Source organism: Guillardia theta, assembly GCF_000315625.1.
Source record: "Guillardia theta CCMP2712 unplaced genomic scaffold GUITHscaffold_54, whole genome shotgun sequence".
Taxonomy (NCBI): Eukaryota; class Cryptophyceae; order Pyrenomonadales; family Geminigeraceae; genus Guillardia; species Guillardia theta.
In genome coordinates, this window is record NW_005434620.1 from 432,244 (window position 1) to 460,173 (window position 27,930).

The 27,930-nt window shown below is 53.3% G+C and overlaps 9 protein-coding genes across 9 annotated transcripts; 5 read left to right on the forward strand and 4 right to left on the reverse strand.

Moving 5' to 3' along the window:
* Positions 1-896: 896 nt before the first annotated feature.
* On the reverse strand, positions 897-2,445 carry GUITHDRAFT_111811 (hypothetical protein; the record flags this gene model as incomplete). Its single annotated transcript, XM_005829172.1, has 6 exons — positions 897-1,504; positions 1,771-1,850; positions 1,902-1,959; positions 2,131-2,167; positions 2,256-2,331; positions 2,384-2,445. 6 exons carry the CDS (start codon positions 2,443-2,445, stop codon positions 897-899), a joined length of 921 nt encoding a protein of 306 aa, XP_005829229.1.
* A 1,494-nt stretch (positions 2,446-3,939) lies between these two features.
* Positions 3,940-6,870, forward strand: GUITHDRAFT_153631 (hypothetical protein). The gene is made up of 17 exons (XM_005829173.1): positions 3,940-3,961; positions 4,401-4,446; positions 4,507-4,709; positions 4,755-4,824; positions 4,886-4,926; positions 4,972-5,022; positions 5,144-5,296; positions 5,351-5,431; positions 5,539-5,586; positions 5,637-5,705; positions 5,755-5,829; positions 5,882-5,950; positions 5,999-6,124; positions 6,181-6,320; positions 6,371-6,460; positions 6,511-6,652; positions 6,700-6,870. Exons 1-17 carry the CDS (start codon positions 3,950-3,952, stop codon positions 6,748-6,750), a joined length of 1,467 nt encoding a protein of 488 aa, XP_005829230.1. The 5' UTR covers positions 3,940-3,949; the 3' UTR covers positions 6,751-6,870.
* A 4-nt stretch (positions 6,871-6,874) lies between these two features.
* Positions 6,875-9,960, reverse strand: GUITHDRAFT_111813 (hypothetical protein; the record flags this gene model as incomplete). The annotated part of the gene is made up of 9 exons (XM_005829174.1): positions 6,875-6,947; positions 6,997-7,065; positions 7,113-7,192; positions 7,258-7,308; positions 7,359-7,440; positions 7,482-7,633; positions 7,676-7,795; positions 8,088-8,217; positions 8,264-9,960. The coding sequence occupies 9 exons, from the start codon at positions 9,958-9,960 to the stop codon at positions 6,875-6,877; spliced, it is 2,454 nt and encodes an 817-aa protein (XP_005829231.1).
* An 874-nt stretch (positions 9,961-10,834) lies between these two features.
* Positions 10,835-12,574, forward strand: GUITHDRAFT_111814 (hypothetical protein; the record flags this gene model as incomplete). Its single annotated transcript, XM_005829175.1, has 9 exons — positions 10,835-10,980; positions 11,031-11,535; positions 11,593-11,664; positions 11,709-11,827; positions 11,879-11,910; positions 12,022-12,101; positions 12,160-12,175; positions 12,226-12,275; positions 12,329-12,574. 9 exons carry the CDS (start codon positions 10,835-10,837, stop codon positions 12,572-12,574), a joined length of 1,266 nt encoding a protein of 421 aa, XP_005829232.1.
* A 281-nt stretch (positions 12,575-12,855) lies between these two features.
* On the reverse strand, positions 12,856-13,570 carry GUITHDRAFT_141449 (hypothetical protein; the record flags this gene model as incomplete). Its single annotated transcript, XM_005829176.1, has 4 exons — positions 12,856-13,031; positions 13,085-13,155; positions 13,197-13,453; positions 13,502-13,570. The coding sequence occupies 4 exons, from the start codon at positions 13,568-13,570 to the stop codon at positions 12,856-12,858; spliced, it is 573 nt and encodes a 190-aa protein (XP_005829233.1).
* Positions 13,571-16,395: 2,825 nt separating this feature from the next.
* GUITHDRAFT_153632 (hypothetical protein) lies at positions 16,396-17,140 on the forward strand. Its single transcript, XM_005829177.1, has one exon. It carries the CDS (start codon positions 16,764-16,766, stop codon positions 16,920-16,922), a length of 159 nt encoding a protein of 52 aa, XP_005829234.1. The 5' UTR covers positions 16,396-16,763; the 3' UTR covers positions 16,923-17,140.
* A 217-nt stretch (positions 17,141-17,357) lies between these two features.
* GUITHDRAFT_74163 (hypothetical protein) lies at positions 17,358-23,176 on the reverse strand (the record flags this gene model as incomplete). The annotated part of the gene is made up of 7 exons (XM_005829178.1): positions 17,358-17,756; positions 18,087-18,329; positions 19,023-19,143; positions 19,189-19,358; positions 20,003-20,419; positions 21,125-21,410; positions 22,881-23,176. 7 exons carry the CDS (start codon positions 23,174-23,176, stop codon positions 17,358-17,360), a joined length of 1,932 nt encoding a protein of 643 aa, XP_005829235.1.
* A 1,021-nt stretch (positions 23,177-24,197) lies between these two features.
* GUITHDRAFT_111818 (hypothetical protein) lies at positions 24,198-26,027 on the forward strand (the record flags this gene model as incomplete). Its single annotated transcript, XM_005829179.1, has 6 exons — positions 24,198-24,337; positions 24,386-24,911; positions 24,997-25,392; positions 25,446-25,679; positions 25,722-25,910; positions 25,965-26,027. 6 exons carry the CDS (start codon positions 24,198-24,200, stop codon positions 26,025-26,027), a joined length of 1,548 nt encoding a protein of 515 aa, XP_005829236.1.
* GUITHDRAFT_153633 (hypothetical protein) lies at positions 25,999-27,026 on the forward strand (the record flags this gene model as incomplete). The annotated part of the gene is made up of 3 exons (XM_005829180.1): positions 25,999-26,149; positions 26,206-26,384; positions 26,429-27,026. Coding segments are annotated over exons 1-3 (742 nt in total), but the record flags the coding sequence as incomplete, so codon positions are not given.
* Between the last annotated feature and the right edge of the window lie 904 nt (positions 27,027-27,930).

Genomic DNA, 27,930 nt, shown 5'->3' on the forward strand with positions numbered 1-27,930 from the left:
CTCCTCCCCTCCCCTCTCCTTCCTCCCCTCTATTCATATTTACCTCAACAAGAGCTCCATGAAGAGCGCTTACTCCATGTTTGCCGCACATTGAGACCTGATGAGAAGGGGGAGGAAAGGAGGAAGACCAGGAGAGTCAGGATCGGATGAGGGAAAGGAGGAGAGGAGGAGAGGAGGAGAGGAGGAGAGGAGGAGAGGAGGAGAGGAGGAGAGGAGTTGAAAGATGTGAGGGGAGTAGGAGAGAGGAGAAGTGAAGGTGATAGAAGAAGAACGAAAGAGGCAGGAGGAGGGCGGGGGATGGACATGCCTGTGTGTCGACCAAAAGGGCTTTCGCACTACCGAGGACAGTGATACCATCGTGCTCTTCCGAGAAGATGGTACATCTGAACGAGGATGAAGAGGGCGAATGAGATGTAGTTGAACAGGAACAAGTCATCACAGAATAACGGAGCAGGCAGGCGCGAGCAGGCAGGCAGGCAGAGAATAGGTGAGAAATCGCACGAGAAAGAATGGAAGAGCGAAGGCAGGAGACAGCGGGGGCAAGGGCTGCTGGAGAGGGAAGGGTAGAAAGAGCAGAGGGAAATAAAAGTTCTTGTGGTGAATAGAACAAAGAAAAAGAAAGCTCATGCGGTACATAGGACATCTCAAACTTACTTGGACAGAAAAATTTTTCCACTCAAGATTTCAAGGCAGCATTTTCGACGATGTCGGATGTTTGGAAACTGTCACAAATCAATTTTCTCTCCACTATCATCACCATCGTCAACAACAACACTACGTCACCAAGTCACCACCAACTTGACCAATACCTTGGTGATCACGTTCAGACATCAACATCAACATCATCTCAATCTCCATCATCAGCATCATTGTCATCTCCATCATCATCTCCATCATCATCTCCATCTTACCTCCTCCTCGCATGTGCACGATTTCTCTCCTCCATCCGGCGCCCCCCCATCCCGTCCATCCCCTCCCTCCCCTCCCTCCCCTCTTTCCCCTCGTCCTCCCTCCTCCCTGCTTTCGCAGCGATCGCCAGCGTTCGCCCCCTCCGCCTCCTCTGGTCTCCGTCCTCCCAGCAGCATGATCGTGAGCCCGTTGATCTCTACGTGCGTCTGGGAACCGACGACGCACACCAGGTACCTTGGGGGAACCTTGCTGTCCCCGCTCCACATCCTCATCACCACTCGCGATCCTCCCAACCCCCTGCCCTCCTTCTCCTCCTGCAGCCTCGACCGGATTCTTAACCGCTCCTCTGCTCTTTCCTCTTCCTCCCTGTTCCCTCCGTCTTCCTGCTCGTCCATGGGACCGGCCAGGATCCCTCCTCCCAGCGTCGGAGGGATCGCCATGAGCAGCTCCTCGGGCCACTCGAGGTCGGAGGGGGAGGAGGGAGAGGAGGGAGAGGAGCTGGAGGAGGATACTTCTTTCAGCTTGTTGGACATGTCATCTTTGTCAGCCAGGCCCCCCAGGGAGCATTTCAGGAATGAGTTTCCCCGCTCGTAGTCTGTGAGGAGATGTCAAAAGAACTTCAGTCATGCTCTCCACTGCTGTCGTCTTCAATCTTGCCCCACATGTCAACCCTACCATCCCTTCCTATCCTTACGAAAACAATCACACAGTTACACTTTCCCCCTGTCTCGCCTCCCTCCTCCTCTTCGCTCACTCCATTCATCCCTCTCCATCTCTCTGTACTTCCCACTTTCTCTCTTCTCCCACCTCTTACTCAAACTTCGCAACAGGGGACAAGGAGGGAAAGCGGCAGGAACTTACTTGATGCCTGGAGTGTCAGTCGTTTGCAGATCTTCAGCCCTTGACTTTCCGTGTATTCGCCCTCATGCACTAAGATAACGCTGAAGTCCAAGTGTCAGACAACAAGGGTTCCGATCGGCAGGGTTTCAAACCCACACCTCCCTTCCGGAACCTCCTTGATCGCCGAGCTGATCGTTGCAAAGTCTTGCTCTGTTGGTAGGGATATCGGGTTACTTGGGTTGGAAGACAAGACAGGACAGGACACGATAGGGCAGGACAGGACAGGACAGGACAGGACAGGACAGGACATGACACGACACGACACGACACGACACGACACGACACGAAATAACAATAGCAGCAACGGGAATGATCACGAACCTCTCTTGACGTGTGAGACGTGAAAGTACTTTGCTTCCTGTTTCAGCAATCAGAAACCTCGTAAGTGAACACAAACGATCTACTTCGACGCATCACGAAGGTGAGGTCGACAACAACCATCTTACCTGAGCTATGTACTTGCACATGTCAACATGCAGACGTTTCACTGGGCTCACGCTCCCGAGCCTGTCATGAAGTCCGCTGAAACATCGCGGATCAACTCTCGTCTAGGAGAACATGGGGAGGGACTAACCATAAGAAAGCAAGCTGCAGGTCTTCGATTGAGGCCTTGCATCTTTGCATCCCTCTTTCCATCTGCCTCTGTTAAGATCCAAACATGTCAGGGCAGTAAGCAACAGGTTCAGGAAAACAATAGCGGGTTGTCTTGCAATATATCAAAGAAGGAGCGAAATTGGCATGGGAGATCATTACAAGCACATACAGTCACCAGCAGAGGAAATACACAAATGATCGCAAAACATCGAACGTGAAGTGAGATGTCAGTATAGCAGCGACACCGAAAACAAGCAATCCTTAGCGACCAGTCATTTCCTTTCGTGGTTGAGGTGTACAACATATCACGAATCAATAGCACAAGGAAGATTACGAAAGGATGCTTCAGTCAGACATCGTCAAGGAGAAGGAGGAAGAGGAAGAGGAAGAGGAGAAGTAGTTGGGAAGAAGGAGGGGAGCAGGAGGGGAGCAGGAGGGGGGCAGGAGGAGGATCGCCATTGTAACGGTGGTCTTGAGGTACAGGCCGGGGTATGGGGGAAGTCAGGGGTATGCCAGGTGAGATCGATGCCATGAATTAGGGTAGGGGTAGTAGTTCTCCTCAGGACCGGTCATTTTATGATAAAAATGTATGAAAATAGAGGGTTATAGTATGAAGGGTAGTCGAGAAAGGGGGTGGTGGATGAAAGGGTGGGGTGGAGGCTATTGGTTTCCTTTGGGAACGGCTGAGGCAGGCTCATCTCCATGGAGCGACGGTATAACGGTAAATAACCGTTTGCTGGAGGATCTCTGCAACGGTGTAACGGGCTGACGACTGAGAGAGTACCGGTACTGAAGACAATCGGTCTCATATGACATAGGGTGGGTATATACCCACCCCTACCTCGGACTGAAAGTAAATAGGGTTCTGGACCCCACCCCAGGGAGATCATCACATGTTCTAGAGACTTCCCCTAGACCGCACCCACCCCCTCTCACCACCTACCCCCTTAATTCCATGGTTTTACAACATCCTTTGTCTGTACCCCTCCTGTGCCAAGGTGAGTTGTGCTCTCTCATTTGCGGGGGTGGGGTAGGAGATCCTGGGTAATTCAATTTTACTCACCAAAATTTAATTAATGAACATAGTTGGGCAGCAAGTGTATCATCTTATATGGTTCCTGTATCCACCAAACAAAATTAAGTTGCTGTCCTTCCAAAACATAACGAAGGGTGGTGTCAGCACAAATAAGCGCACAGCTAGGGTAGGGTTCTTTGCCATGGACTAGGGTAGGTGTCGAAGCAAGGAATTGCATAGGGTCTGCTTCAAACTGGGTGAAATTTAAGGGGTAGGTAGTACAGAATCACTGGTATATATTACCAATATTGCAACGGAGAAAGACAGGTAGGGTATCTAGTATTGTGGGTAGGGGTAAATTTCGAACGGGTGGTGCTGACAAAGTAGGGTCTTGTTGGATGAAACGGGGTGCTCTTGATTTGAAAGAGGGGACGTAGGGGGTGGGTTGGGAAGTGGGGGTGGTGGAATGGGGGTGAGGAGGTGGGGGTGGGGGTTATTGGGTTGCAAGGACGCGCGGAGATGCTGTCGGCGATGCGCGGACGGGTGAGGGAAGAGGAAGAGGAGGAGAGGAGGAAGAGGAGGAGAGGAGGAAGAGGAGGAGATGGTTTACAGAGCGAAGAATCAAAGATAGCAAGACGCAGACACGAACAGAAAGTGAGAAACAGGAACAGAATGAGGATGAGGATGGGGGCATGGAAGTGGATAACATGAACAGGAGACAAGCGTGCTGGTGCTGGTGCTTATGATGGTACTGATGCTGATGCTGGTGCTTGTGATGGTACTGATGCTGATGCTGGTGCTTGTTTTGTTTTGTTGGTTGATAACTATCGATCGTAAGTCCATGCTAGTGAGCAAGAGCCATGGTGAGAGTGTGGGATAGAAGAAAGTTAGTTCGAGGGAACAAAAGCTGTCGGTGGAGACAACCGAATCGAGCAAGATGCCTGCAAAGTTTGTGAAAGGATTAACGCATGATTCTGCACAGGTCTTCTTTGTGCGTGCAGCTGTTCGCCACTTCTCTACTGGAGGAGGTGACTTTGATTCATGACCTCAAAAGATTTGGGAGTGTTCTGATGGAGGAATATTTCCAGATTTCGATGTTGCGGTCATTGGTGGTGGTCCGGGCGGTTACGTCGCGGCCATCAAGGCTGCACAGTTGGGCTTGAAGACTATCTGCATTGAGAAGCGAGGGGCTCTCGGTGGGACATGCCTGAATGTCGGGTGTATCCCCTCCAAGGCCCTCCTCAACTCCTCTCAAATGTACTTCGATGCCACGTCTCATTTCAAGAACTACGTGAGCTGTTGGCACGTGCTAAAGGCAGCGCTGAATTGACTTCAGGGTATCAATGTTGGAAACGTTACTTTGGACATCAAGACAATGATGTCTCAAAAAGAATCTGCTGTGGATGGTTAGATACCTCTGCTTGATTGGAAGAAGGGCTGTTCGTTGTAGAGTTACTGGATTTACAGGTTTGACCAAGGGTATTGAGGGATTGTTCAAGAAGAACAAAGTAGGCTCGTTAGCTCGTGACAGATTCATCTAATGGGTTTTCCAGGTCGAATATGCCAAGGGATATGGGAGATTTGTTGATGCTACTACCATCGAGGTATGCAACTAATGCTCTTAGTTTTGTGCCTGTGTATTGCTATGTACTTGCTGTTTTGCAAAGACATTTAGCCGTTAGCGTCAAAATGTTCAGAAGCATGTTCTGACTGTCTGCGCACAAGGTTGAGGGGCTTGATGGCAAGAAGACCAACATCAAAGCGAAGAACACAATCATTGCCACTGGCTCAGAGCCTGTTGAGTTGCCTTTCATGCCCTTTAATGACTTCACGGACCGCACTTGCGTCTCTTCCACTGGAGCTCTTCTGCTCGACAAGGTGACAAGACATCTCTGATTGAAGTCTGTAGTTGATCGAGCTCTGCTTCAAAAGGTGCCCAAGACGTTGGCGGTCATTGGAGGAGGTGTGATCGGTTTGGAGCTCGGGTCTGTTTGGGCCCGACTTGGCGCCAATGTGAGAATGTGTCAAGTCTATCTTCCATCTTGCATTATCTTCAACATGACTCTTACTATCTCCAATCATCTTTAACAAGACACTTCGTTGTTTGAACTCTAGTGCAGGTCACTGTGATCGAGTTCATGGACAAGCTTTGCCCAACCATGGACAAGGTTTTTCAACGAGTTAGACCTTTGTCCGTGAAGTGACGACTGGTGGACAGGAATTGATCACCGCTTTCCAGAGGTCCTTGAAGAAGAACCTCAACTTCAAGTTCAAGATGAGCACCAAGGTACCTCCTCCTTCTCTGGCGTTGCGCTTTGCAGATTCCTCGCTCGCAGGTTACCGCTGCCGATATTCGCAAGGATGGTGTGACCATCACCATGGAACCGGCTGCTGGTGGTACCCCGGAGAAGGTCAGCGGGACAGAGGGAGGAGAGGACGACGAGACTGAGGAATTCAATGCAGTTTGAGGCCGACGTCGCCCTTGTGTCTGTTGGTCGCAGACCCAGAACTGAGGATCTTGGCCTGGACAAGGTGATGGGATAAGTTCGAGGGGTGGAGCCTTGATGATCGGCCATTCAGGTTGGAGTCACCCTTGACAACAAGAAGAGGATCGAGGTCGACGATCACTTCAAGACTAAGGTTGGCAACATTTATGCCATCGGCGATTGCATCAGGGGCCCCATGCTCGCGCACAAGGCTGAAGAGGTTGCGAGCCCTTGTTAGCTCTGCTCTGAGCTGACGAAATCACTTCGTGCCGGCAGGAGGGTGTTCACGTTGCGGAGGCAATTTCAGGAAAGCACGGAACCATCAACTATGACGCGATCCCCTCGGTCATCTACACCCACCCTGAGGTTGCTTCTGTCGGCAAGACTGAGGAGGAACTCCAGGAGGCGAAGATCGAGTGAGTAGTTGTTCATGGGACCAGCTCGTGCCTGACGCTTCTTGTCGCAGATACTCCAAGGGAGTGTTCCCCTTCCTCGCTAACAGCCGCGCAAGAGCTGTCGCCTCCGCCGAGGGAATGGTCAAGATCCTGGCGGACAAGTGAGACCCTCCAACAGCCAGTCATCCTGATCCTCATGCTTTCCTCGCAGGAAGACTGATCGCATCCTCGGTGTGCACATCATGAGCAACGCCGCTGGCGAGCAGATCCACGAGGCTGGTCTCGCTATCGAGTACGGAGCATCTTGCGAGGACATTGCTCGCACTTGCCATGCACATCCGACCTTGTCAGAGGTACGTCAAGGCTGTTGTTGACTTGCGTCGATTGATGGGGGTCTCAGGCCATCAAGGAGGCTGCTATGGCCTGCTATGACAAGCCAATCCACTCGTGAGGCGGAGGAAGGGACGGATGTAAGCAGGGAGTGAAGTTAGGAGATCGATACCCACATGTAGTTGTGGCTAATGCCAGCAGCGTGTTTTCAAAGTTTGCGATTGAAAGTTGAAGATTTCAACGAGTCATCGGAAGTACTTGTAGTTGAGAGTGAGATCGGCTCCAAGCCTGGCCCTCTCAATCAGCTTGAGGGTCCCGCTAGATAGCTCAGGGTCAGCGGGAGGACGAGGCTGAAAGGGGCCAGTACCTGTTCTTGGGTATGTGCATCCTATCCATCTTGGCAACGATCTCCTCGACTTCCTTGTGATCGACGCAGCTAGGGAGCAGCATGAGAGAGGCCAGGAGGGAGACAGGTCGAGTTACCATCGCAGCGCCGCGTTCATCATCACCGTGTCTGGCATGAGGCCATGGCTTTCTGCAAGGTCAAGGAGCCCCAAGCCAACCTGAGCAAGTAGAGTGAATGAGAGAAGGAGGGAGGAAGGGTGGAAAGAGGAGGGAGCAGACGTACTTGGTTCCTTCCGACAGCTCCGAAGGCATCCATCATAGCTGCATACGCAACCTGCACAGCAGGAGCTCAGGTTCAACTCTCGTCAGCCTCCATCCTGTCACCGTCGTCCTCTTGCTCATCCTTAGGTTCCTGAAAACCACCCATGCCCGCTGAACCGCATTGACACGCTGGGGAGTGACCATCCTGGAGGACGAGTCAGCACATCTGCTGCCCTCCAAGAGCACGCCTGCCTCATTCCCCCTGTCAGACGAGCACAATGGCAGAAGTAGGTGATGGTGTAGGCATCAGGCGTGTATCCCCTTGCCTCGATCGCTTCCAGAACTGCTTCTGCCTCCTCAAACTTCGCCTTCCTCCATGCTAAGAAGCCGCTCATGGCCTGCAGTAAAGTAAGAAGGGAAGCGAGTCGAGCAATCCTGACCTCCATCAGCACGTTATAGGTGACCAGCGAGGGTTTAATGCCCTCCTGCTGCATCTGATACATCACCAGCTCTGCCTCCCTCACGTCCACCTTGCCGACTTTGGCTTGTACGGCGATGATCTGATAAAAGTTGAGAGGTTCAAAGAGAGCGAGCGACAGAAAAGAGCAGGAGAGGGAGCGAGCGACAGGAAGATGGGAAGGATGGTTAAGAAACCGCGCGAGCTTGAGACTGAGGTTATCAGGAGAAATGATGAAGGTTGGACTAGGGCAGAGATTGGCAACGAGGAGGAAGAAGAGGGAGAAGACTAGGGAAGGTGAGGAAGAGGAAGGTAATCGAGTGGAAGGTGGGATAGGAGGAGGAGGAGGAGGAGGAGGTGGTGGTGGTGGTGGACTGCAAGAGTCGTCATTTCACCTCCAGGAACTTGGTGTAAGTGATGATGTCCGGGGAGATGCTCAACCTCCTCATCTCAAAGATGAAATCTTCAGCATCCCGAATGCTCGCAGCGTTGGACTTGGCCAGGGCAGTAACACAGCAGAGGGCACTGTAGTGAGGTTCAGAGAGGGAAGAGGGGAGGAGGTAGAGGCGACCTGTTGAAAGTGACAACGTCCATGGCAATGCTCTTGCTCTTCATCTCCCGGAAGATCTCCCGGACGTCTTTGATGGTGATGGAAGGAGCGTCCTTATTGAGACGGCTGCGGCTCGCTATGCGGCTCATGATCTCGAAGAGGGAGTTGCAGGTGTAGGTGTTCATGGTCAGCCCAGCATCGTCGATCGTCTTCAGCACATATCTCACGTCCTTCATCGCTGCCTTGTCGTGGTATATTGCTCCAGCAATCGCAAACAGGATGAGGTTGTAAGACTGAATGTCACACACTGCCCCGAGCTTGTTGGCTTCTTGAACTACCGTCCAGATCTCTTCTACCTTCAGTTTGCCACGTGAAGAAAGACTTCCAACAAACATCAGAAGAGAGTTCAATGATGCTGTATCCGGCATAATTCCGATAGAGCGCATCTCATCCAACCACATCAACGATTGACTCCCGTTGTAGTCTACCCCGTTCTTGCAAGCTTGGGCAGCAGAGTAGAACAGAGTATTGAAAGACACAAGATCACGCTTCACTTCAAACTCTTTCATCACTTGGAATATTTCGTCGATCTCTCGAAGACTCTGCGTCGCAGGAACCAGATTCTTCTTCTTTCTTATGGTGCTCTTGAGGTCAGCCGAGTCGAAAGAAATCTTCATCAGAGTATTAAACGAAATGACATCAGGCTGAATTTCGATCAGCTTCATTCTCTTGACAAGCTCCATTGAGCTGTTAAACGTCACGATTCCCAGCTGGCTTAGAGTGCTGTATGCGCTCAAGGCAGTGTTGAACGTGACGACATCGGGCTTGACCTCATTGCTCTGCATGTGCTCCATAACCTTCTGGATGTAAGTGAACTCCAAGGAAGCAGCTGTCTCGTTGCCTTCCAAGCCTCGGATCCTGTTGGCAACAACCAGCATTGCAGAGTTGTACAAGACGGTCTGGCTACGAACTGATACTCGAGTCCGTTTCACGCTATAGAACTCATCCAACATCTTGATAGCATCCTCCCCGCAGGCCTTGCCCTCACTTGCAAGCTCGGCCAAGAACTGAGCCAACGAGATCCAAGTTCCTACCTTCAGCTTCACTCCTGCAGAGGCTGCTCTTCTCCGAAAGGCCTCCAACTCGTTGGAACCGACTGGATTGTCCTGAGCTTTGTTCGACATGATCTTGAAAAACAAGTCGAAGGTGGACGCGTCCGGCGGCACTCCCTGCGCGGCCATCTCTCCCAGGATCCTCTCCCCATCGTAAATCTTGCAGCAACCTTGCTTCCTCAACTCCACAATGACTGCCAGGAGCAAATGATAGAACTTGTGGGAGCAGAACAGGCGTCGGCTGGAAGCAAGCTGCAAGAGCTGATCCACATGCGACAAACTTCCTTGCTCCTTCTGCGCTATCTGAACATACCAGGTCGCCAGTGACTCCAGCGCTTCTTTCTGCTCAAGGATAGACCAAGAACGCTGAGATTGCACGAAGATGCTTATGGCCTCGTCGAAGTTGCACTTCCCGCTCTTCATACAGGAGCCCAGGTCCTTCAGGTAGCTGCAGCATTCGATCGCTTGCTGGGGGGCGCTGAGGAGGATGACCCCTTTGGAGCTGTGCCCTGGAGAGAGCGATCGGATCACCAGCCTGTCGGATGAGTGTGTCCTGAACGGGAGCCTTACATTGAGATGGGCATAGAATCTTCCTTTAACGTCCATGGGGCACTGCCTCGTAACTCGTGGAGAGTGCAGCGGCTTCCTCCGAAGATCGGGGACCGTGGGAAGGAATATGAATGAGAGAGGCTGGGCAAAGGCGCACGAGCACGTCATGAAAGGAGGAAGCTGTGACCTGGTGGCGAGAGAAAGAATAACTGGGGGGAAGGACAAGGAGTGCAAGGACGATAGAAATGATGATGATGATGATGACGATGATGACGATGATGACGATGATGATGAGATGGTGGTGGTGGTGGTGGAGGAGGAGGAGGAGGAGGAGGAGGGCAGCATTCCACCCCATATCGCCGCCACCGCCATGAAGAGTCTCATCAACTGTGCCATCCCGACCCCAACACAAAAACCCACCCCCCACCCCCCGATGCGGATGTTTTGATATACCCCAACACTGAGTTGGTAATAACGGTTTTGTAACTGTAAGTCAGCCGAAGCCCCGGGTCCGGGCCGGCCCCCGGGCCGGATCCCGGCCCGGGCCGGCGGCCGACACAGGCTGGGCCCGGGCGCGGCCGGGCCCGGCGTCCCCAAGTGACTCAGTCACTGATCGCATGCCCCGGCATCACAATGATGTGCGCCGGGTGTCTGGATGTCACGGGGTGGTCGTGTCGGAGACTTCCGAGAAGCAGTACGAGGACAATCAGGATGTCGCACAGGCCAAACGGCGAGAAGAGAAAAGACAGCGAGAACCAAACCTAATCCTGCCGACTGCTGTCCCCCAAACTTAACTGATACCTCGGAGAGTGTATAACGGCAGCCGCCCCGGGAGTCATCCCCGCGGCGGCGGCGCACTCCGCCGGGCCAGCCTGGGACTGGGCCCCGGCCCGCCGGCCCGCCGGGCCAGGGCCTTTTCAACCGCTTGTCAATGTTCAGCACCCCTGCTGGAGGAATGGCGGCAGGAAATGTGCCGCGGAGGAGAAAGGGGGCAACTGAAGAAGAGGAGGAGCGAAGGGGAGACTGGCTGCTAAGAGAACCCAAGAACACTGAGTGGGTCCTCCGCTCTTTCAACAGGTTTCCTGCTGCCGTCCTCCTGCCATGCCAGGGAACTGACGTAACTGCAGGAGCAAGCCCTTCCAGTTCCAAGTGGCGAGCAGCCATAGAGCGCTGGGTTCATCGAGACTGTCACAGCCCGATAGCAAGTCAAACTTGACACAGTTCAGCGTAATGCCTGATACAGGCCTTCTATTCAGCAGGGAAGAAAAGTTGAAGTTTGCTAGTAGAATGTTGAACAGGCTGTTGAGCAACAACAAGAAAGTCTACTCGCCGTCATCGAGTGATCGGGGGAACGAGCCACGGCTCTCGACCGAGCCGATGAGGAGGTCAAGCCTTGTGGAGAGCATCCAAAACAACATCGTTATCCAAGACTCTCTCTGCACTGCACGCGCAGCATTGACAAGTAGCAAGATAAGGTCCAGAGCCGACGTCAAGAGATACGAATCGCCTCAGCCGTCTCCCACACAAGACTTGTCTCAGATCGACGAACTACAGCCGAGCATCGCAAAAATGCGAACGGAGAACCATGAGCAGTCCGCTCAGTCACCCGGAATGTTCGAAGCTTCGCACCATGTGCTACGAGCGAGGACTGCAAACAAACCTGATGTAATCGGATGGATGTCATGACAGGAAACTGACACCACAGAACAGAAGAAAGAATCTTACATGGACAAACATTACCAAGATCGAAGGATGTATCAGGTCAAAACAGCTGAAGTGTTGGCTCTGTGATGCGACCTTGGCAGAACAAAATGTATACAGTCCTTGTCCAAGGATCAGAACAAGAAAACGAGATCATAGACGATGATGAAGAAGCTCATGACATCAACAATACAACGAACAAGTTGGTCAACGATCGATGGTGGTAAGGAGTTTCTGGTGAAATCCATTAAGAATCATTTTGAGATTTCTGTAGGGTTAGAAGCCGAAACGAGTCAAGAAACCATGGTCGAGCCCCGCGTACGCCATACACTCGTGTAGCAAGCCCGTTGTTGACTACAAACTCACAATCCAGCAAGTAAATTTCATTTGTTACTTTTGAATACTTGATCTTTACAGATTTCTTGGCTCCCAGGTCCAATCAGCAGAAACCAAGATCTAACAGCGTTACAGTACTTCCATCAAAGGAATCCGATCAGGTTTGCTGATTTCATGTGTAAAAGGTCCGCTCTAACTGCACGCTTTTGATTTCTACAGCAGAGTTATCTTTGCAGTGAGTTTCACCCGGTGCTGAGTAGGCCTTCATTTGAATATCCTTTGCAGATCCTTCACCGATTGTTCCTTTCACGGGCGGGAGCGATCGTCAGGCAATGGTTGCTTCACCTTGCCCGATCCGACAGGCATCACCGACTGAGCTTGTCTCCAGGCTCTGTCGAACATCCACTGGTTGTCAGACAACGAGTTGTCTATAGACGACACGATGAAAACTCTGGAAGCCTCCCCCATCCAGACCATCCTGCGCCATGAGGATTCTTTGAGCCCCTGGGGCTTGTCGAGGGGAACAGGCACTTCCTTTCAGTCTCTTCCAGTCTCGCTGATCGGTCACTACAGGGAGGTCACCGGCGGGTTCAAGTCTCAGCCGGACCCATCCAAGGAACAAACGCTGAGGTGAAGGAAGACCGGGTGCAGGACAAGGTTGTTGGAGAAGGCGACTGAGGCAAAGACTGTAAATGTTCACGTGTGCATAGCAATAGTCTAGTGCATCTCTTATCCTCATTGGGGGGATCATCGATGTTTTGTCCATCACATGGTCATGCTGGATCGATCGATCGGAATCTCACATCCCGGTAGAAATGTCAGTTCACGTAAGATTGTACATCAGCTTCACTTGAGCCCTTGCCCCCCTCCCCCTTGTATGTTGCTAGGAGTACTTCAACATGCCGCATTCTGGTTTTAATCCTTACCCATAGAGCCTTTCTGCGGCACTTCAATGCACTTGGTCGGCATGTTTGGATACTGCTTCAAGCAAGCAGCAAGCTTGAAGGCTTGCATGTACCTTTCCTCCTCAGGACTCTGTGGAGAAGCGTCGAAGGACAAGTCAAGGGCTACGGCATCATCGATGTCTGCTCCTGCCCTCATTCGTTAGCAAAGCACGCCCTTTTCCCCCCCATCACAGCCGCACCTGCCGACACGAGCGCGTTGACGACTTGGCCCCAGCCATGCGCGGATGCAAAGTGGATGGGCTTGAAGCCGCTGGAGAGGGTCAAGAGGAGCGGGAAAAGACTTTCCTTCACCTCCTCGTCGCTGCGTTCACGTCTGCGCCATGCTCTATCAGCAGCTCCACACACCTGACGTCTCCTGAAGGAACAGTCAGCGAGCCTCCTCCGTAGGTACCGCTGCCTCCACCATATCTCGCCGCATGATGCAAGGACGTGCATTGCAGGTCGGGATCCGCGTCGTCGACGGCTGCTCCATGAAGCAGAAGCATCTGCAGCATGTCGAAGTTCCCCTCCTGCGCAGCTGCTCGAAGTATCGCTCCCTTGTCCGCGTTCTGCCGCAGCTCATCTCAGCACACAGCAGCCCCCCTGGATCCTCTCACCTCCTCGTCAACCTCCATCCCGCTCGATTCTGCCCCCCTGAAAAACTCTCCTCCTCCCCTCAAATCCATCGTGGACCTCCCGAACGCGACTGGGTATGATGCCCTGGCCGATGGCGAGGGAACCAGCAGCAAGAGCAACAAGATGCCTATCGTCTCCCAGATCCGTTCTCTCATAGCTCAGTCCTCAACCTCATCCTCCCAGCATGGTGGCGGGTCCAAACATTGCAACACCCTTGCGAAATCCTTCCGTCAGATTCACAAAACTCTTCATCCCTTGGCTCAGCCATATCATGCACTGCTGCTCCCCACCTCAGCTCTCCTCTCTGCCCCCTGACCTGATTCTCCCCGCTGCTTTTTCTTCCCTGACTCCTTCATTCACCCCTCTTGTTCCGCCCCACGGCCTCACTCGCCTTCACTCCCCTTTCTCCCTCCTTGCTGTGTTCATCCTCCAGCCCCCCCCCCCAAACCCTCTCCTGCCTCCTCCTCTTCTTCTTGACCCCTCCTCTTCCTCCTCCTCCCCTCTCCTCTCCTCCCCTCTCCTCTCCTCTCCTCTCCTCTCCTCTCCTCTCCCTTCCTCACATTGGTGTCAGATCCTACCTCCTTGTCGGATCTTTCTTTTTTTTTTTCATTTCTTCTTCTTTTTTTTGTTCTTTTTTGGTTTGTGCTGTCGCAATGGAGGAGACTGTCGATGGCGCTTGCGAAGTTTGCGGGGGAAAGTTTACAGCAGCGCTTACAAGGATGAGGGTGAGAACTGTCTTCTACGCTCCTCCTGCTCCTGCTCCTGCTCCTGCTCCTGCTCCTGCTCCTGCTCCTGCTCCTGCTCCTGCTCCTGCTCCTGCTCCTGCTCCTGCTCCTGCTCCTGCTCCTGCTCCTGCTCCTGCTCCTCGTCTTCCTGCCACCTATCTGCCTCCTCCGTTTCCTCATCCCTTCAGCGGTTCGTGTTCCCCTTCTACACCATTACGTCATCCCTCCTGCTCCTGCTCCTGCTCAACTTTCTCTTCCAACCTCCAACCTCCAACCTCCTCCAACCTCCTCCTCCCACACTTGACTGATCTTATCCTGCTTATCCTGTCAGAATCCCTTCCTCAAGGAGGTACGAAAGAGCCATTCTTGCCGAGTCTGCGCGCGCCATGTGTGCGAGATAGACGGAGGAGGATGCTCCTTGCGGGTAAAGATCCCAAAGCAGCTCTGGCATCGCAGCTTGTCCTCGCTTCGCAAGGAGGACCCGAAGGCCTCTTGCGATCGATGCAGCCGACCCAAGTCGATCCGAGAGGCGAGGAATGCGGCAGCGGCTTCGAGGATGTCGGAGGGCAAGGAGGACGCAAGCGAGCCGAGCCAGGAGGGAGCTGAGGTGAAGGATGCGACGAAGTGCACGTGCTGCGATGGCTGGCTGTGTGTGGATTGCAGTGTACACATGACAGTCTTCCTGTCGTCGACCATCTTTGAGGACCTTGACAGCGCTATGCTGCTCTCCGACACTGATCGAGTTCACCAGCTCTGCCAGCACGAGGTCTTTGGGTGGCTTCCAACACTGGACTGTGATGCCTCTGACGACGCCAAACACTTTCTCGGCTTCTCAGCTAAGGTGCTTCGCCTCAAGGATTACCTGAACAGCAGCGCTCAACCGTCGTGGCCTCGTCCTGCCAAGAAGCAGCGAGCTTTTACCTCGCAAGTGGCTCAGTCGGCGCTGGAAGCTGTCAACTTTGTTGCCGGCGGTAAGATCCGCGCTGGGCTGACAGCAGTCAAGCTCGCGGCGCAGGGGTATCGATTCAGGGAGTACCTCTTGTCTCAAGAGTTCATGGACGCCTGGAACATTGTGCTCGATCAGCTGGGAGAATTCATCGCTCAGAAATCTGCTGAGCATGAGGCTGAGGCTGAGGGTGGGGCGGCAGAGAGCAAGAGATCAACCTTGTCCAGCAGGCAGAAGGCGGCAGAAGCCTTCGACATCTGCAAACGTTTCTACTACTACAGCCTTCATCGCACTCTTGACCGTCTGAAGAGTCCAGGATCAAGTCTTGTGGATCAACCGAGGGAGGTGTTGAGCAAGGCCTATCAACTGCTGGAAGAGTCCTCATACTACCTGAACCTAGCGAGTCTGATGTACGATGCCGGAGATCGGAGCTCCATGTCTGCCGATCCGCAAGCGGAGGCATCTTGGTTCATGCAGAAGTCCATGATCCAAGAGGGATTTTGCCTCATCGATCACATGCCGGAATCAGCAGCAGACATGCGGCTTGCTAGTCAGACGTTCGGAGCAAAGTGCCCTTCGTTCGCTCTTTTCATCAACAGGGAAAAGAAAGTCTTGCTCCTTGCAATTAGAGGGTCCAAGGGGAAGAATGATCACTTGATTGACTTGGACTTCCGATACGATCACTTGATCAGCCACTTCGAGGAACAGTTCTGCAACTCACCCCAGGAGCTCGAAGCTCTTCGGACTTGGCAAGGGTTTGTGCATCGCGGCATGGTGAAGGGGGCAAGGTGCCTGATGTACGATCGGGGGTTTCGAAGTCTGCTGACGCTGCTCCCTGCGGACTATTCTATCCGGCTGGTCGGTCACTCTCTCGGAGCAGGGACCGTCACCCTCCTGACTGCCATGCTCCTCGCTTCTCCCACCTTCTGCAAGCGAGACATCAAGGCCTACGGGTTCGGCATGCCGGCGTGTGTTGACGAGAACCTGTCGAAGAAGCTGAGCCCGTACGTCGTGTCGATCATTCACAGAGACGATCTGATCCCACGGCTTTCGTTTACAAACCTCATACGTCTGCAGAAGGTAACATGTCTTGGCATCTTGACCTGCTCTCGTTGATTCGTCTGCTCTTGATAGCACTTCAGCCGTGTAGAGGAACGGGATTGGTGTAACTCACAGATCGACACTGACTATGAGGTATGATGGAGACGGGAAATTCACAGTTTAATGTAACTATTTTACAGAACTTCTGGCAATATGTTGGTTGGAACAAGGTGAGGTGAAAACACGGAACTCTCTTGCTGTTGACGTCGGACGTATCAGGCTCAGGCACAGAAGGAGGAGGAGAAACAAGAGTCACTGGACGGCATAGAACACGTCATCAACGAACTCAAGACGCCCAAGAACTATGCGGGAGACCTCGTGGTTCCCGGTCAAGTCCTCCATCTGAGGGAAGATCACGCCACTGGCCAGTACGCGCCGGTGCTCACCAACTACTCCGACTCCGAGCTTCAGGTGACTCGCAGCTTTGATGTCATGACGTGACCCTTGTGGTATCAGTGGATTCAGATCCACATGAGGTCCATCAGTGACCACTACGTCAAGGCCTACTTGAACGTCATCCGCGGAATGAACCTCCGGGCTCGCCTCGCCTCCTCGCACCAGGTCCTGACTGAAGTCCTGACTGGCCCGGCCAGCCCGACGGCTCCGATCGTGATGGACCCGCGCAGGTGACTCGGAGACTTCAGTCGGCGGTAGACGAGGAGGGGAAGTGGCGAGCCTGCCAAGTGTGCGAGCGAGACGTTTGCGAGATTTTCATCCTCAAGTCAGACGCCCATCGAGCCAAAGCGACCAAGCATTGCATGCAGTGAGCTGAGGGCTGGGAAGCTCCTGCTCTAGTCCTGACCCCCTCGCCTTCAGATGCGGCATGATCTGCTGCATGGACTGTGCTCCTGCTGCAGACAACCTGCCAGGTCGCCTGTCGAGATCCGTTCGTGACTGACTGTCTTGATCTGCAGATTTCACGAGAGAGCTCTGGGCGACCAGGAAGACCAAGGACTTGCGTGTGGTGTTGCCTGAACTAGGAACCCTCCAACCACAGCGACTGTGTGTCCTCTGCTATGTCAAGTGCGATAACCGAGTCTTATGAAGCTCGTTGCTCTTGTGTCCTCAGTCTTCGCTGGTCCACTGGTCTTGCACAAAGATCCGCCATGCCCGGAAGACCTCCGCTCGGTTGTTGTTGTTCCACATCGCGCTGATCCGCTTGCCGATCGTCTCATACGTGTAGTTGGTGAGGAACTTCCGTACGTCGTCCTCGATCCAGGAGGTGGAGAGGGAGTAGGGGATCGGGTTGTGCCCGCACCTCAGCCGCGTGAGTCCCGTCAGGTCTAAGAGGCTCTGGGGGATGTTGGTGAACTTGTTCTTAGACATGTCGAGCTCGCGAAGAGAAGTGAGGGAAGAGAAGGAGGGCGGCAACCTCATGATCAGGTTGTCCCGGAACCGCAGGGATCGGAGGTTGACCAGGCAGCCTATCGTGTCGGGCAGGAAGCAGAGGCCGTTCTTGTCCAGCTGCAGCTGTAGCAGGGGGGCGAGGTGGGGGTGGTCGAGCTGGAGGACAAGCTTCCCCATGTCCATCCCCGTCAGGTCCATCCTCCTGGTCTCGAAGCCCTCCCACACCCTCCTGAGGTACGATATGGTGCCTCGCAGCCCCCGCGAGTTGATGCTCTCGGGCGGGTCGATCAAGTCCTCGCACTCGAACATGTCCAGACTCTCCAGCGCCTCCAGCGCCCCGAGGGATGGCGGGAGGAAGCGGAGGGGGTTGGAGCTGACGTCCACTCGCTGCAAGGAGGCGAGGTCCCCCATGCGCCATGGTAGTTCGACGATGTGGTTGGCAGAGACGGTCAGGCGCCGCAGGCGAGCCAGGCCGCAGAGTTGATCGGGGATGGCGATGATGTCGTTAGCGTTGAGGGAGAGAGTCTTCAGCCCTGTGCACCTGCCGAGCTCACGGGGGAGGACGCGCAGGTTGTTGTTCTTCAAGCTGAGAAGGGTGAGGCAGCTGAGCTGGCTGATGGAGGGAGAGACGGACCGGAGGCGGTTGTCGCCGGCCTCCAACTTCTCCAGGGTAAACAGCTGGAAAATCATCTCCGGCAGCTCCCGCAGGTGGTTGTGCGACACGTTGACTCGAGTCAGGCTGTACCAGCCCGACACGTCCGGCAGCTCCTCCAGCACGTTGTAAGAGCACTCGAAGTCTCGCAGGCTCTTGAGCCCCAGCACCCCTTCGCTCCCTGCGCTCCCTCCGTCTGCCGCCAGCGACTGGATGTGGTTGACGTGGAGGTCAATGTAGGTGAGCAGCTGCAGGTTGCTGAAGGATGGGGGAATCTCGCTGACGTTGTTCCTCCCCAGCCCCAGCCATGTCAGGTTGCTCAGGGCCCCGACGCCCTCGTGGATTCTGCTCAGGAGGTTCTCCGACAGATCCAGTTGAGTCAGGGCGGTCAAGACGCCGAGGGTGTCCGGCAGGAAGTCGATCTTGTTCTCCTTGAGATCCAGCACGGTGAGGGAAGTGAAGGTGAAGACCTCCTGGGGGATGCTGGTGAGCTGAAGGTGCGTCAGGTTCAAACTTGGGACGCTCATGCGCTGGTGGATCCGGTCGAAGAACTTACTCATGGCCTGCGTCCCGGACATCATGTGCTCGATGGGAATCGTGCGCAGGGTTGCCTTCTCCTGCGACAGCGGCACGAGCTCGATCGAGTTGAGATCGTCTTGCTGCACCGTCTGCAAAGACAAGGTCTGCTCTTCGTTGACAGAGAGACAACGGAGATTCTCCAGCTTCTTGACAGTCGTTGGGATGGACATGAACTGGTTGCCATCCAGAGACAAGGTAGTAAGGGAGGACAAGGAGCCTATCTCCGGAGGCATCGAGATCAGCAGGTTGTCTTTCAAGTGCAGTTCGATCAAGCTACAAAGGCTGTCACCATGAAGTTCAGCAACGTGAGATGGTTACCTCTTGAGACCTTTGACTTCAGGAGGGATAGTCGTCAGCCTGTTGCTGTTGACGTTGAAGTAGACGAGACTCTCCAGTCTCTTGATGGAGCTGGGAAGCCTGCTGAGAAGGTTCGAAGACAGGTCAAACCTCTCAAGGTTCCTCAGGTTCCCAAGTTCCACCGGCAGGGTCTCAAGGCGGTTGAAAGACATGTCAATCTCTTTCAGGGACACGCAATAACAGACTGTGTTTGGCAGCAGCGAGATTGAATTGCAGGAGGCGATGAACTGATTCAACCCTGAGATCCTGAAGATTCCCTTAGGAAGCTCTCGGATGTTGTTCTGCGAGATCTTCATCCGCTTCATCTTGCTGCATCTTTCTATCTCAGGCGTGACGGTGTCGATGGTGTTGGACGACATGTCCAGCTCCTTCAGGTTGACCAGGTCGGCGATGTGCCGATCGATCGACACGATGCTGTTGTCCTTGAGAGCGAGGCGGGAGAGGGACGGAAAGCAGGTCAAGTCGTCGCCTTGTATGATCCTCTTCAGATCGTTTCCCGGGGCCTTCAGCAGGACCAAGTTGGAGAGCAGGCGGATGGTGGACGGCAGCTCCTGAACGTGATTCCCGGAGATCTCCAGAGCAGTGAGGACAGTAAGGTTCCACCAGTTGATGTTGAGAACCGTCAGGTTCATGTCGATCAGTACCAGGTCTCGACTTCGTTGTCCGTTGCGGACTCGTCGGAAATAGGTGAAGACAGCGTCTCGACCTTGCTTCAAGATCTCGTTCGGCTGTGAGTTCAGGTCAGCAGCAGCCATCAGGGTCGATCGAGCCTCACCGGGTCTGTGATGGCGTTGTTGTCCGCAGAGAGGAGGGTGAGGCTTGTCTCAAGAGCCTCTAGCTCGACCGGCAAGAAAACGATCTGATTGTTGGAGAAGTCCAGAGACTGCAGGCTTGTCATGAAGCCAACCTCTCTCGGCAGCTCCTGCAGCTGGTTGTACGATAAGTCCAGGTACTCCACCTCCTCCAGCGTCCCGATGTCTGGAGGGATACCGCGCAACGAGTTGTGGGAGAAGTCTATCCTCTTCAGACGCTTCAGCTCCCGGATGTCAGGGGGAGTGTCGACCAGGCTGTTGTACGCGCAGTCCAGCTCTCTGAGGTTGGTGAACTTGGAGATGCTACCAGGAAGGAAGGTGACCTGGTTGTATCGGAGGTAGAGGACCTCCAGGTTGGTCAGCTGAAACAATGCAGCGATCTTCTTCGACCGGTTCTTTGACTTGAGGCTCAACATGACCTGTCCACGCACCTTGGCATCGATGACACTTCTAAGTTTTGACTTGCCGTCCGCGTTCTGATCGCCAGCTCTTTGAGTGATTCTGACGGTATCGGTCAAAGTCTCAGACATGTCGTCGATGTTACGATAGAGAGAAGCGATCTTGTTCCTCGACATGTCGAGGTAACGGATGTGCGGAGTGAATGTCAGGATCTCGGGTACTGACCCGAACTCGTTCCCCGCTATGTCGAGGTGTGTCAGGGATACCATCTCCTTGGAAGAAGGTGGCAAACTTGACAGCTGGTTGTCTTTCACGATGAAGGTCTCCAACGAGCTGAGAATCCCGATGTCTCGAGGAACTGCCGTCAGGTGGTTGTTGGACAAGTCGATGGCCCGCAGGCCCCCGCACAACCTGTTGAGCGTGCGGAGGGGAGCAGAGACTTTGCCGAGATTCAACGAGCTGAGGTCCAGCTGCTGGGAAGAGGCTGCGAAGTACTGCCGATAGAGGTAGTCCAGCAAGGGAGCGGTTCCTCGTACCACGATGGCGTCGGGCGGGTCTTCCAAGTGGAGGAACTTGTCGCACCTGATGTCCTCCAAGGAAGTCTTGAGGGCTCCAATGGAGAGCGGGATGTGCTCTAGAGGGTTCTTGTCCACGTCAAGAGTCTTGAGGTAGAGTCGATCGAAGACGTCGGGGATGCTTCTGATCTGGTTGCCTTGCACCGACAGCTCTCTCAGGTTGGTCATCTTGGCGATCTCCACAGGGAGCTCGGTAGCAGCGTTCTTGGCGAAGTTGAGCACGACTAACTGAGGAATGTCAGTGAGAACAGTGTCAAACGAGGTCAGGTGGTTGGAGGAGACGTCAAGTATTTTCAAGTTGTTGAGTAGACTCATGGTGTAAGGAATGCTGTCGATCTGATTATGAGCAACTCGCAGCTCTTTCAAGAGCTTCAGCCTGGAGATTTTTCGTGGGATCCTGTCGATTCGGTTCTTCTCCACAGACAGGAAGGTCAAGTTGGTGAGGGAATAGAACAAGAACGAGGAAAGCTCCTCTAGAAAGTTGTTCTCCACGCTCAAGTGCACAAGGCTGTTGGCAAACTCCAGCTGCTCTGGTAACGTATGAAACCTGTTGCTCGAGAGGTTGAGGGTGCCGATGTCTTGCAGGTCTGCCTCATAGGGCAGCTCTCGGAAGTCCATGGAGCTCAGGTCAAGTTTGCCGTTGACTTGCGCTTCATGGAAGATCCGCAGGTAGGTCTTGACGTACTCGATGTTCTCTAGCGCTATCCTCCTCAGAGGCATGTGCAGCGGATTGTTCGCTACCGACAGACGCTCGAGTGCGTCCATTGTGAACATTTTGTTGGGCAAAGTCGTCAACTGATTTCCATCCAGGGCCAGAACTTTCAAACTTCGCAATGACACGATGCCCTCAATCCTGGTGATCTTGTTCTCTTGCAAGAACAGTCCTTCGATGGCGGTCAGAGCCAGGAGAGGCCGGGGAAGCTGGACGAGGTGGTTCCGCTGCATGTGAAGGTAGCGCAGAGAGCAAAGTCGGGTGAAGTCAGCTGGGAGGTCCGAGATGAAGTTTGAGTTCAGGACGAGAGTCTCGATCACTTCCGGCACGTTCAAGTCCAGGCTGAAAGAAGGCATTCCTATGCCAGACCAGTCCAGCGTGAAGACTCGATGCGATGGAGATTGCCTTAGAAACGTTTCTATCAAGTTGTAGAATGTCTCTTTCGTCATGACTTCATCATGCCAATTTTCCTGCACGTATGACTTCAACTCGTGTTTGTTCAAGCCTTCCACAGAAATTGTTTTCAGGCCATCAAAGAACTCTTTGGTGTTAATCTTTCCACTTCCATCATCGTCTAGCTTCGAATACATTTCGTCCAGGTTCTCAAACCACAGCTTCCGCTTCACGTTGACATATCTCAGAAACGACTGCGTGCTCAAACCTGCTAGAGCTTGCGGAGGCGAGCTCAAAGGGTTGTCTCGAACATCGAGATGTGTCAGATGCGTCAAGCTTCCCAGCCCTAGAGGGATTCGCTCGATCAAGTTGCTTGAGAGGATCAAAGATTCCAGGTTCGTCATCTCGGATATTCGATTCACGTCCTGCAATCTTAAAGAAGCTCAACGACTGACCATTGCCGACATCATGACCTCACCTGTTTCGCTGCAGGTCCAAAACTGTGAGAAAATGCATCTCAAGAACAAAATCTGCACGTACAATCAAACGGTGAAGGAGGGGAGAGTTTTGCCCCTCTTACCTGGTAACGATTGAAACGTGACATCATGAAGTGTAAGAGCGCAATCCTCTTCCGCCATGTGAACTGCCTCTAGAACTTTGAAGACGGTCTTGTAACCACCAGACATAAGATCTGCTGGTAGATTCAACGGGTTCGCAACAATGTTCAATTTGGTGATCTTTTGACATCTGTATAGCACTGACGGTAATCTGCGAAGGTTGTTGTGGGATACGTCGATGGTTCTCAAGCTCCCACAATTTTCTATCTGTGATGGGATTTCTTTCAGCTTGTTCTCTTCAAGGGAGATCACTTGGAGGTTCGTCAGATTCCCTATGGACGGAGGCAACGCGATCAGACGGTTCTTTCCGAGCTTGAGAGATTGGAGGGCTGTAAGCAGCCCGACCTCAGCAGGGAGTTCTTTGATCTCATTCTTGGTGGCTGAGATGTTTGACAGGATGAAGATATCACAAATCAAACCAGGAAAGACTGTGAGCTTCATCTCGTTGAGAACTAAGTTTCCCGTCTTCCTGCTCGTCTCGATCTTGGTCAGAGCTTGCTTGCTCGTCCGTGGGAGGCTCCTGAGTTCCTCGCTGCGGATGCTGCGGAATCGTTCAAGGATGCTCTTTGCAACATTTTCACCACATCGGAACAACTTCATGATGGTTGCATGCTCCACGTTGATGAAGCGCGCTCCTCGGATCTCTTGCTCCCGGCATTTCTCGGCTATCTCAGGGTAGCCGAGTCTCTCGATCACCTCAGCCGCTTCCACGTGGCTCCAGCTGTAGAGTCGAGGATTCTCCTGCCCCTGAGGCTGCCCGAGGAGCAAGGAGGTCCCTGACGAGGAGGAGCTCGTGGGCTGAAGACTCATGGGCTACTCTCACGCTGATGGCACCGCGATCTGAATCCACGGAGCATGCAAGCTTGGATTCCACCTGCCTCGCAGCGAACATGGTCGTCGCTCCAGGTCGACATGGGAAGTTTTGGGAAGATGCAGCAACAAGCGTCTCCTCCTCCTACCACTTCATCCGTTTGACTTTGCCATGCCGGTCGCTAGGTAACTGTAGTAACGGAAGCAGGATGGGTAGGGGTGGTCAAGTGAGGGGTTCATAATCAGAAACAAGGGGTGGTGAAGCTAAAGGATCGAAGGTTGTTATTGATTTACATGATAGAGGAAGGATCCCTTGTATCAAAGACTCCAATTAAAAGGGAATGAAGCATGTGGGGCAGTAGGGAATGGGATGCGGATGAGAGGGTTGGGACAACGGGTCCATGTTATATTACAAGGGGTGGGGTATACAGCAAAGGGGTGGGTAGGGTGGGGTCGTCCGTTGATATCCACAATGGAGAACTGGGAATATGTGATGGGAGAGAAGATGGAATAAGAGGGTAAAACATTGAAAGACAAGTCGACAGCAACACAAAAAAACTTTGAGCAGCTCTTTGATCAAGTCTTGCTCTTGAGATCTGCACTCAAAAGACACTTGTTGAATGTAGACAGACTTTATGCAATCATGATTTCCATGCAGCGAAAAATCTACTCTCTTATCATCACTCTGCTTCTTCTAGACACTGTTGTAGCTCCTGGTGAACAAATATGTAACTTTCCGGAGACCGGCACCTTGCAGGAAGGAGATGCATCCTTTCCCTACACTACAATCAGGTTTGACTTCCAGTTGGGCTACATTTCTTGTAACGAAACGATTTGTAGGCTAGCACCAACAGCATCGAGAGAAGACTCGTACTACGTGGGATCAAAGATATCAATCACCCAAGGGACGGGAGCTGGTGCATCATCCGTCATCTCCGCTTATTGCGGATGGTCGCATGCATCCTGCGAGGGGGTTGACAACGCTGGTGATTTTCAGAGCGTAGCATTTTCTATGTACAAGGACAGCAGCAGCAAGAATGTCGCATCTTCCTTGGTTATCAAACTCCCAGCAATCGATCGAGGGGGACGAAGGACACCAAACTCCGGACAGATCACGTGTTCTTCACAATACAAGACGCCATACATGACGACGTATAGCGGTTCTGATTGCTTCGGCCCTTACGCTGGGATGAACGTCTTCATCTCCTCGGGAACTGGTGCTGGACAGGTGGGACTTGTGCGGGCAGGTCCCAACTCCAACTATGAGATCCTCGTCACCGGGCTGTTCGGATGGTGTCAGAACGGAAGTGACGCTCTCGCCTGTCAGACCAATTGGCATGATCCACGTCTCGAGCCCAACTGTAAGGTACGTTGACGTCACCTGTCACTGTTGCTGGGCTTCTTGTCATGCTAACACCATGTTACGTGATTGCTCTGAACTTTTTTTTCAGGCAAACAATGGAGCGAGGTGCATACTGGATGCTGATTGTACTGGTGGAGGAAACTGCCATGTGCCTGTTGACACTACGTCCACGTATACGATAGCCATGTCGACAGTTCCCACCACTTGCGTTCCACTGTGCGATGGAGTAGCATCGTTCACAGCTACAGTTGACTTCAAAGTTGCCACAGCTACAGACAGTGTATACCAGATCGAACGAGGATGCTACCATGAGAGGTATGGAGCAGGAATGAGAAAATTGGGAGCAACAGGAAGTGGCTCTGGGCAGCAGAGTGTTATGCTGGAGTATAAAGCCGTCATCCCTGGAGGAGAGGTCACTGCATCGCCAGTCCTGTGCAGCGACGGCTCTGTAGTGGTCGCCTCGATGAGGGGATTCCTGACTAAGGTAGGACGTGTAGACCGACCGTTCGGCCTTGGTGACTTGACTCTTGTTGACAGTTCTCTCCTAGCGGCCAGATAAGCTGGAGCATCTTTGTTGGCCCTGTGGCCGGAAGCCCTTGCGTTGGCGAGGACGACACCATCTACTTTGGAAGCAATGACAGAAACGTGTGGGCAGTGAACGCGTTCGGGGTCGTGAAATGGAAGTACCTTACCCCACTTCCTTTGCACTCAACTCCTTTGGCTACTCAAAATGCTGTCTTCATCGGAGATCGCACAGGAATGCTTTACAAGGTAAACTCACACAGTCCGATGGCTGCTGATCATGTTCTGTAGTTCAATCTGGACGGGACCTTGGGTTGGCAGTTCATGACTGGAGGTGAAATTCTCGGCAGCCCTGCGATAGTTCGGGGGGAGCGTGTCTTGATTGGATCTCTGGATACCTTTCTGTACTGCGTCAACATCTCCACTGGGAATCTCGTTTGGAAGGCTTCAAATGGGCAGCAAATATCCGGAACTCCGCTGGTGCTGGTCAGTTGATATGGTAGAGATCGTCCCTTTCTTACTTGCTTGACTCAGGATACTTCAATTGCCTATGGCACGCGAGAGGGGGAATTACAGAAGGGAGAGATAGTTTATTGACGATGAATGGCGAAACCATCTGGAATTATTCAACATCCTCCAGTATCGTATCCAAACCTGCTCGAGGTGACTTTAGCGTGATGTACTTCTCGTCCGTGGATGGAAAAGTGTTGTCCCTTCAGGTGAACGACAGCACGCAACAATGCCGTGAAGTTCTCTGAACTCTCAACTTCCGCAGATCGACGGCAACTTGCGATGGCGATATGTGACGGGAGGAACCGGAGGAACCTGCAGGGTCACCAATCGACCTGTAGAGTATCTGCAAGTGAGCGTTGGAGATGAAAACCCGAGCAACGGAATCTCAATCACCCTGGGCTCTGATGCGAGTACAACCAGCCATCACTACGATGGTTACAGGTGTAACGTCTTGTGCCATGTCGCTCTTCTCACCTCAACTCCAGGGCGACTTTTACCATCGAGAGCGGAACCCTCCTCAAGGGGTTGAACCTCGCCGTGCGGGACGTGGTGACGGCCTACTCCCCGATCGTCTCGCAGCATGACAGCGTCTTCTACGACTCGTCGAACCAGAACTCAGCCATCGTCCTGCAGTTCACCGCCAGAGATCGCATCATCGCCGGCGAACAGATTTCGATTCGTTTGCCAGGCCTGACCCGGAGCAGCGGGGACGTACCAGTCATCTACCCCCCGTACGTGCCTGCTGTCGGCAACAACCTTCTCAGCTCGCGCGGAGTTCTGGTGGGAGGCAGCCGTACCTCCATCACCTTCGGCGACGTGAGCGCAAACTTCTGCGGCCTCTACTCGGCCTGCCTGGGAGCGAAGGTTGAGTTTCTGTCGGGCCCCGGGGCAGGGCAAACTGCGGTGATAGTAGGATACGACAACTCAACACTGACCGCGAACATCACCTTTGTGGAGATTCCGCCCGACTACACCACCAGCTACTCCGTCACCACGAGCAGCAGCGCCAAGTTCAACGGAACCTGGAACTCCTCCTCCGAAACGCTCACCCTCCAGGTCAAGTACTTGTTGGGAACAGCCAACTGCGCGTCAGGATGTTCTCTCAACCGAATTGTTCTGGACGCTTCATCAGCTGGACAAGCGGGGGAGTACTCGGGGTACACCATCGAGGTGTACGCAGGAACAGGAGCAGGACAGTCCGTGCCCTGCTACACTTATGATGCCTCGTCAAATGCGTGCTCGGTCGACGGGTTGAGGACGCCACTGGATTCGACATCCAAGTATCGTATCGGACCTTCAATCCAAGACGGAGAGAATGTGCTAGTAGTCATCCCAGCATCGCAAGATTTCGTGTACCCAACCTATTCCGGTCTCATCCAAGGATACACCACCAATAAGGTTGTGATCGCGACGACTTCCAGCAGTCAAGATGACTTCTATGCCGACATGAGTCTTGAAGTGCGTTTCAAGGACGTCGGTTACCTTGCAGCCGCTGTGACAGACGCTGAGTCATACGTGCTAACGCTCAATCAGTCAGCCAGTTCTCTGCGCATTTTTGTGTCATCATATCTCAAGATAGACTCTGAAGTCATGTTGGTGGATCTAGTTAATGGCACTCAAGTGTGGGTATCGAGGGCGCAGCTCGACACGTACACTGGACAGCACGCACAGGGATCGATGGTTGAGGTGTTTGACTACCGACTGATTTCCTCCTACACTGCCGCAACCCAAACCCTCACCATCGCAACTACTCCACCGGTCTCTTACCAGAGCCAGGACTACTACAGAATACGAGGAGAGAACGGCTACTTCACCTTCAGTGGGATGGTGAACACCGACTTCAACAGCCTTCCTCGTCCCTACTCTCAAGTTCTCCCCGTCGTCGATCGTCCTGGCTCAGTGCAGCTTGCCAACGTTAGCATCTCTCGCAACGCCAGTGACTACGTGGGGGCGATCTTCGTCATCACGTCAGGGCCCGGGCAGGGCG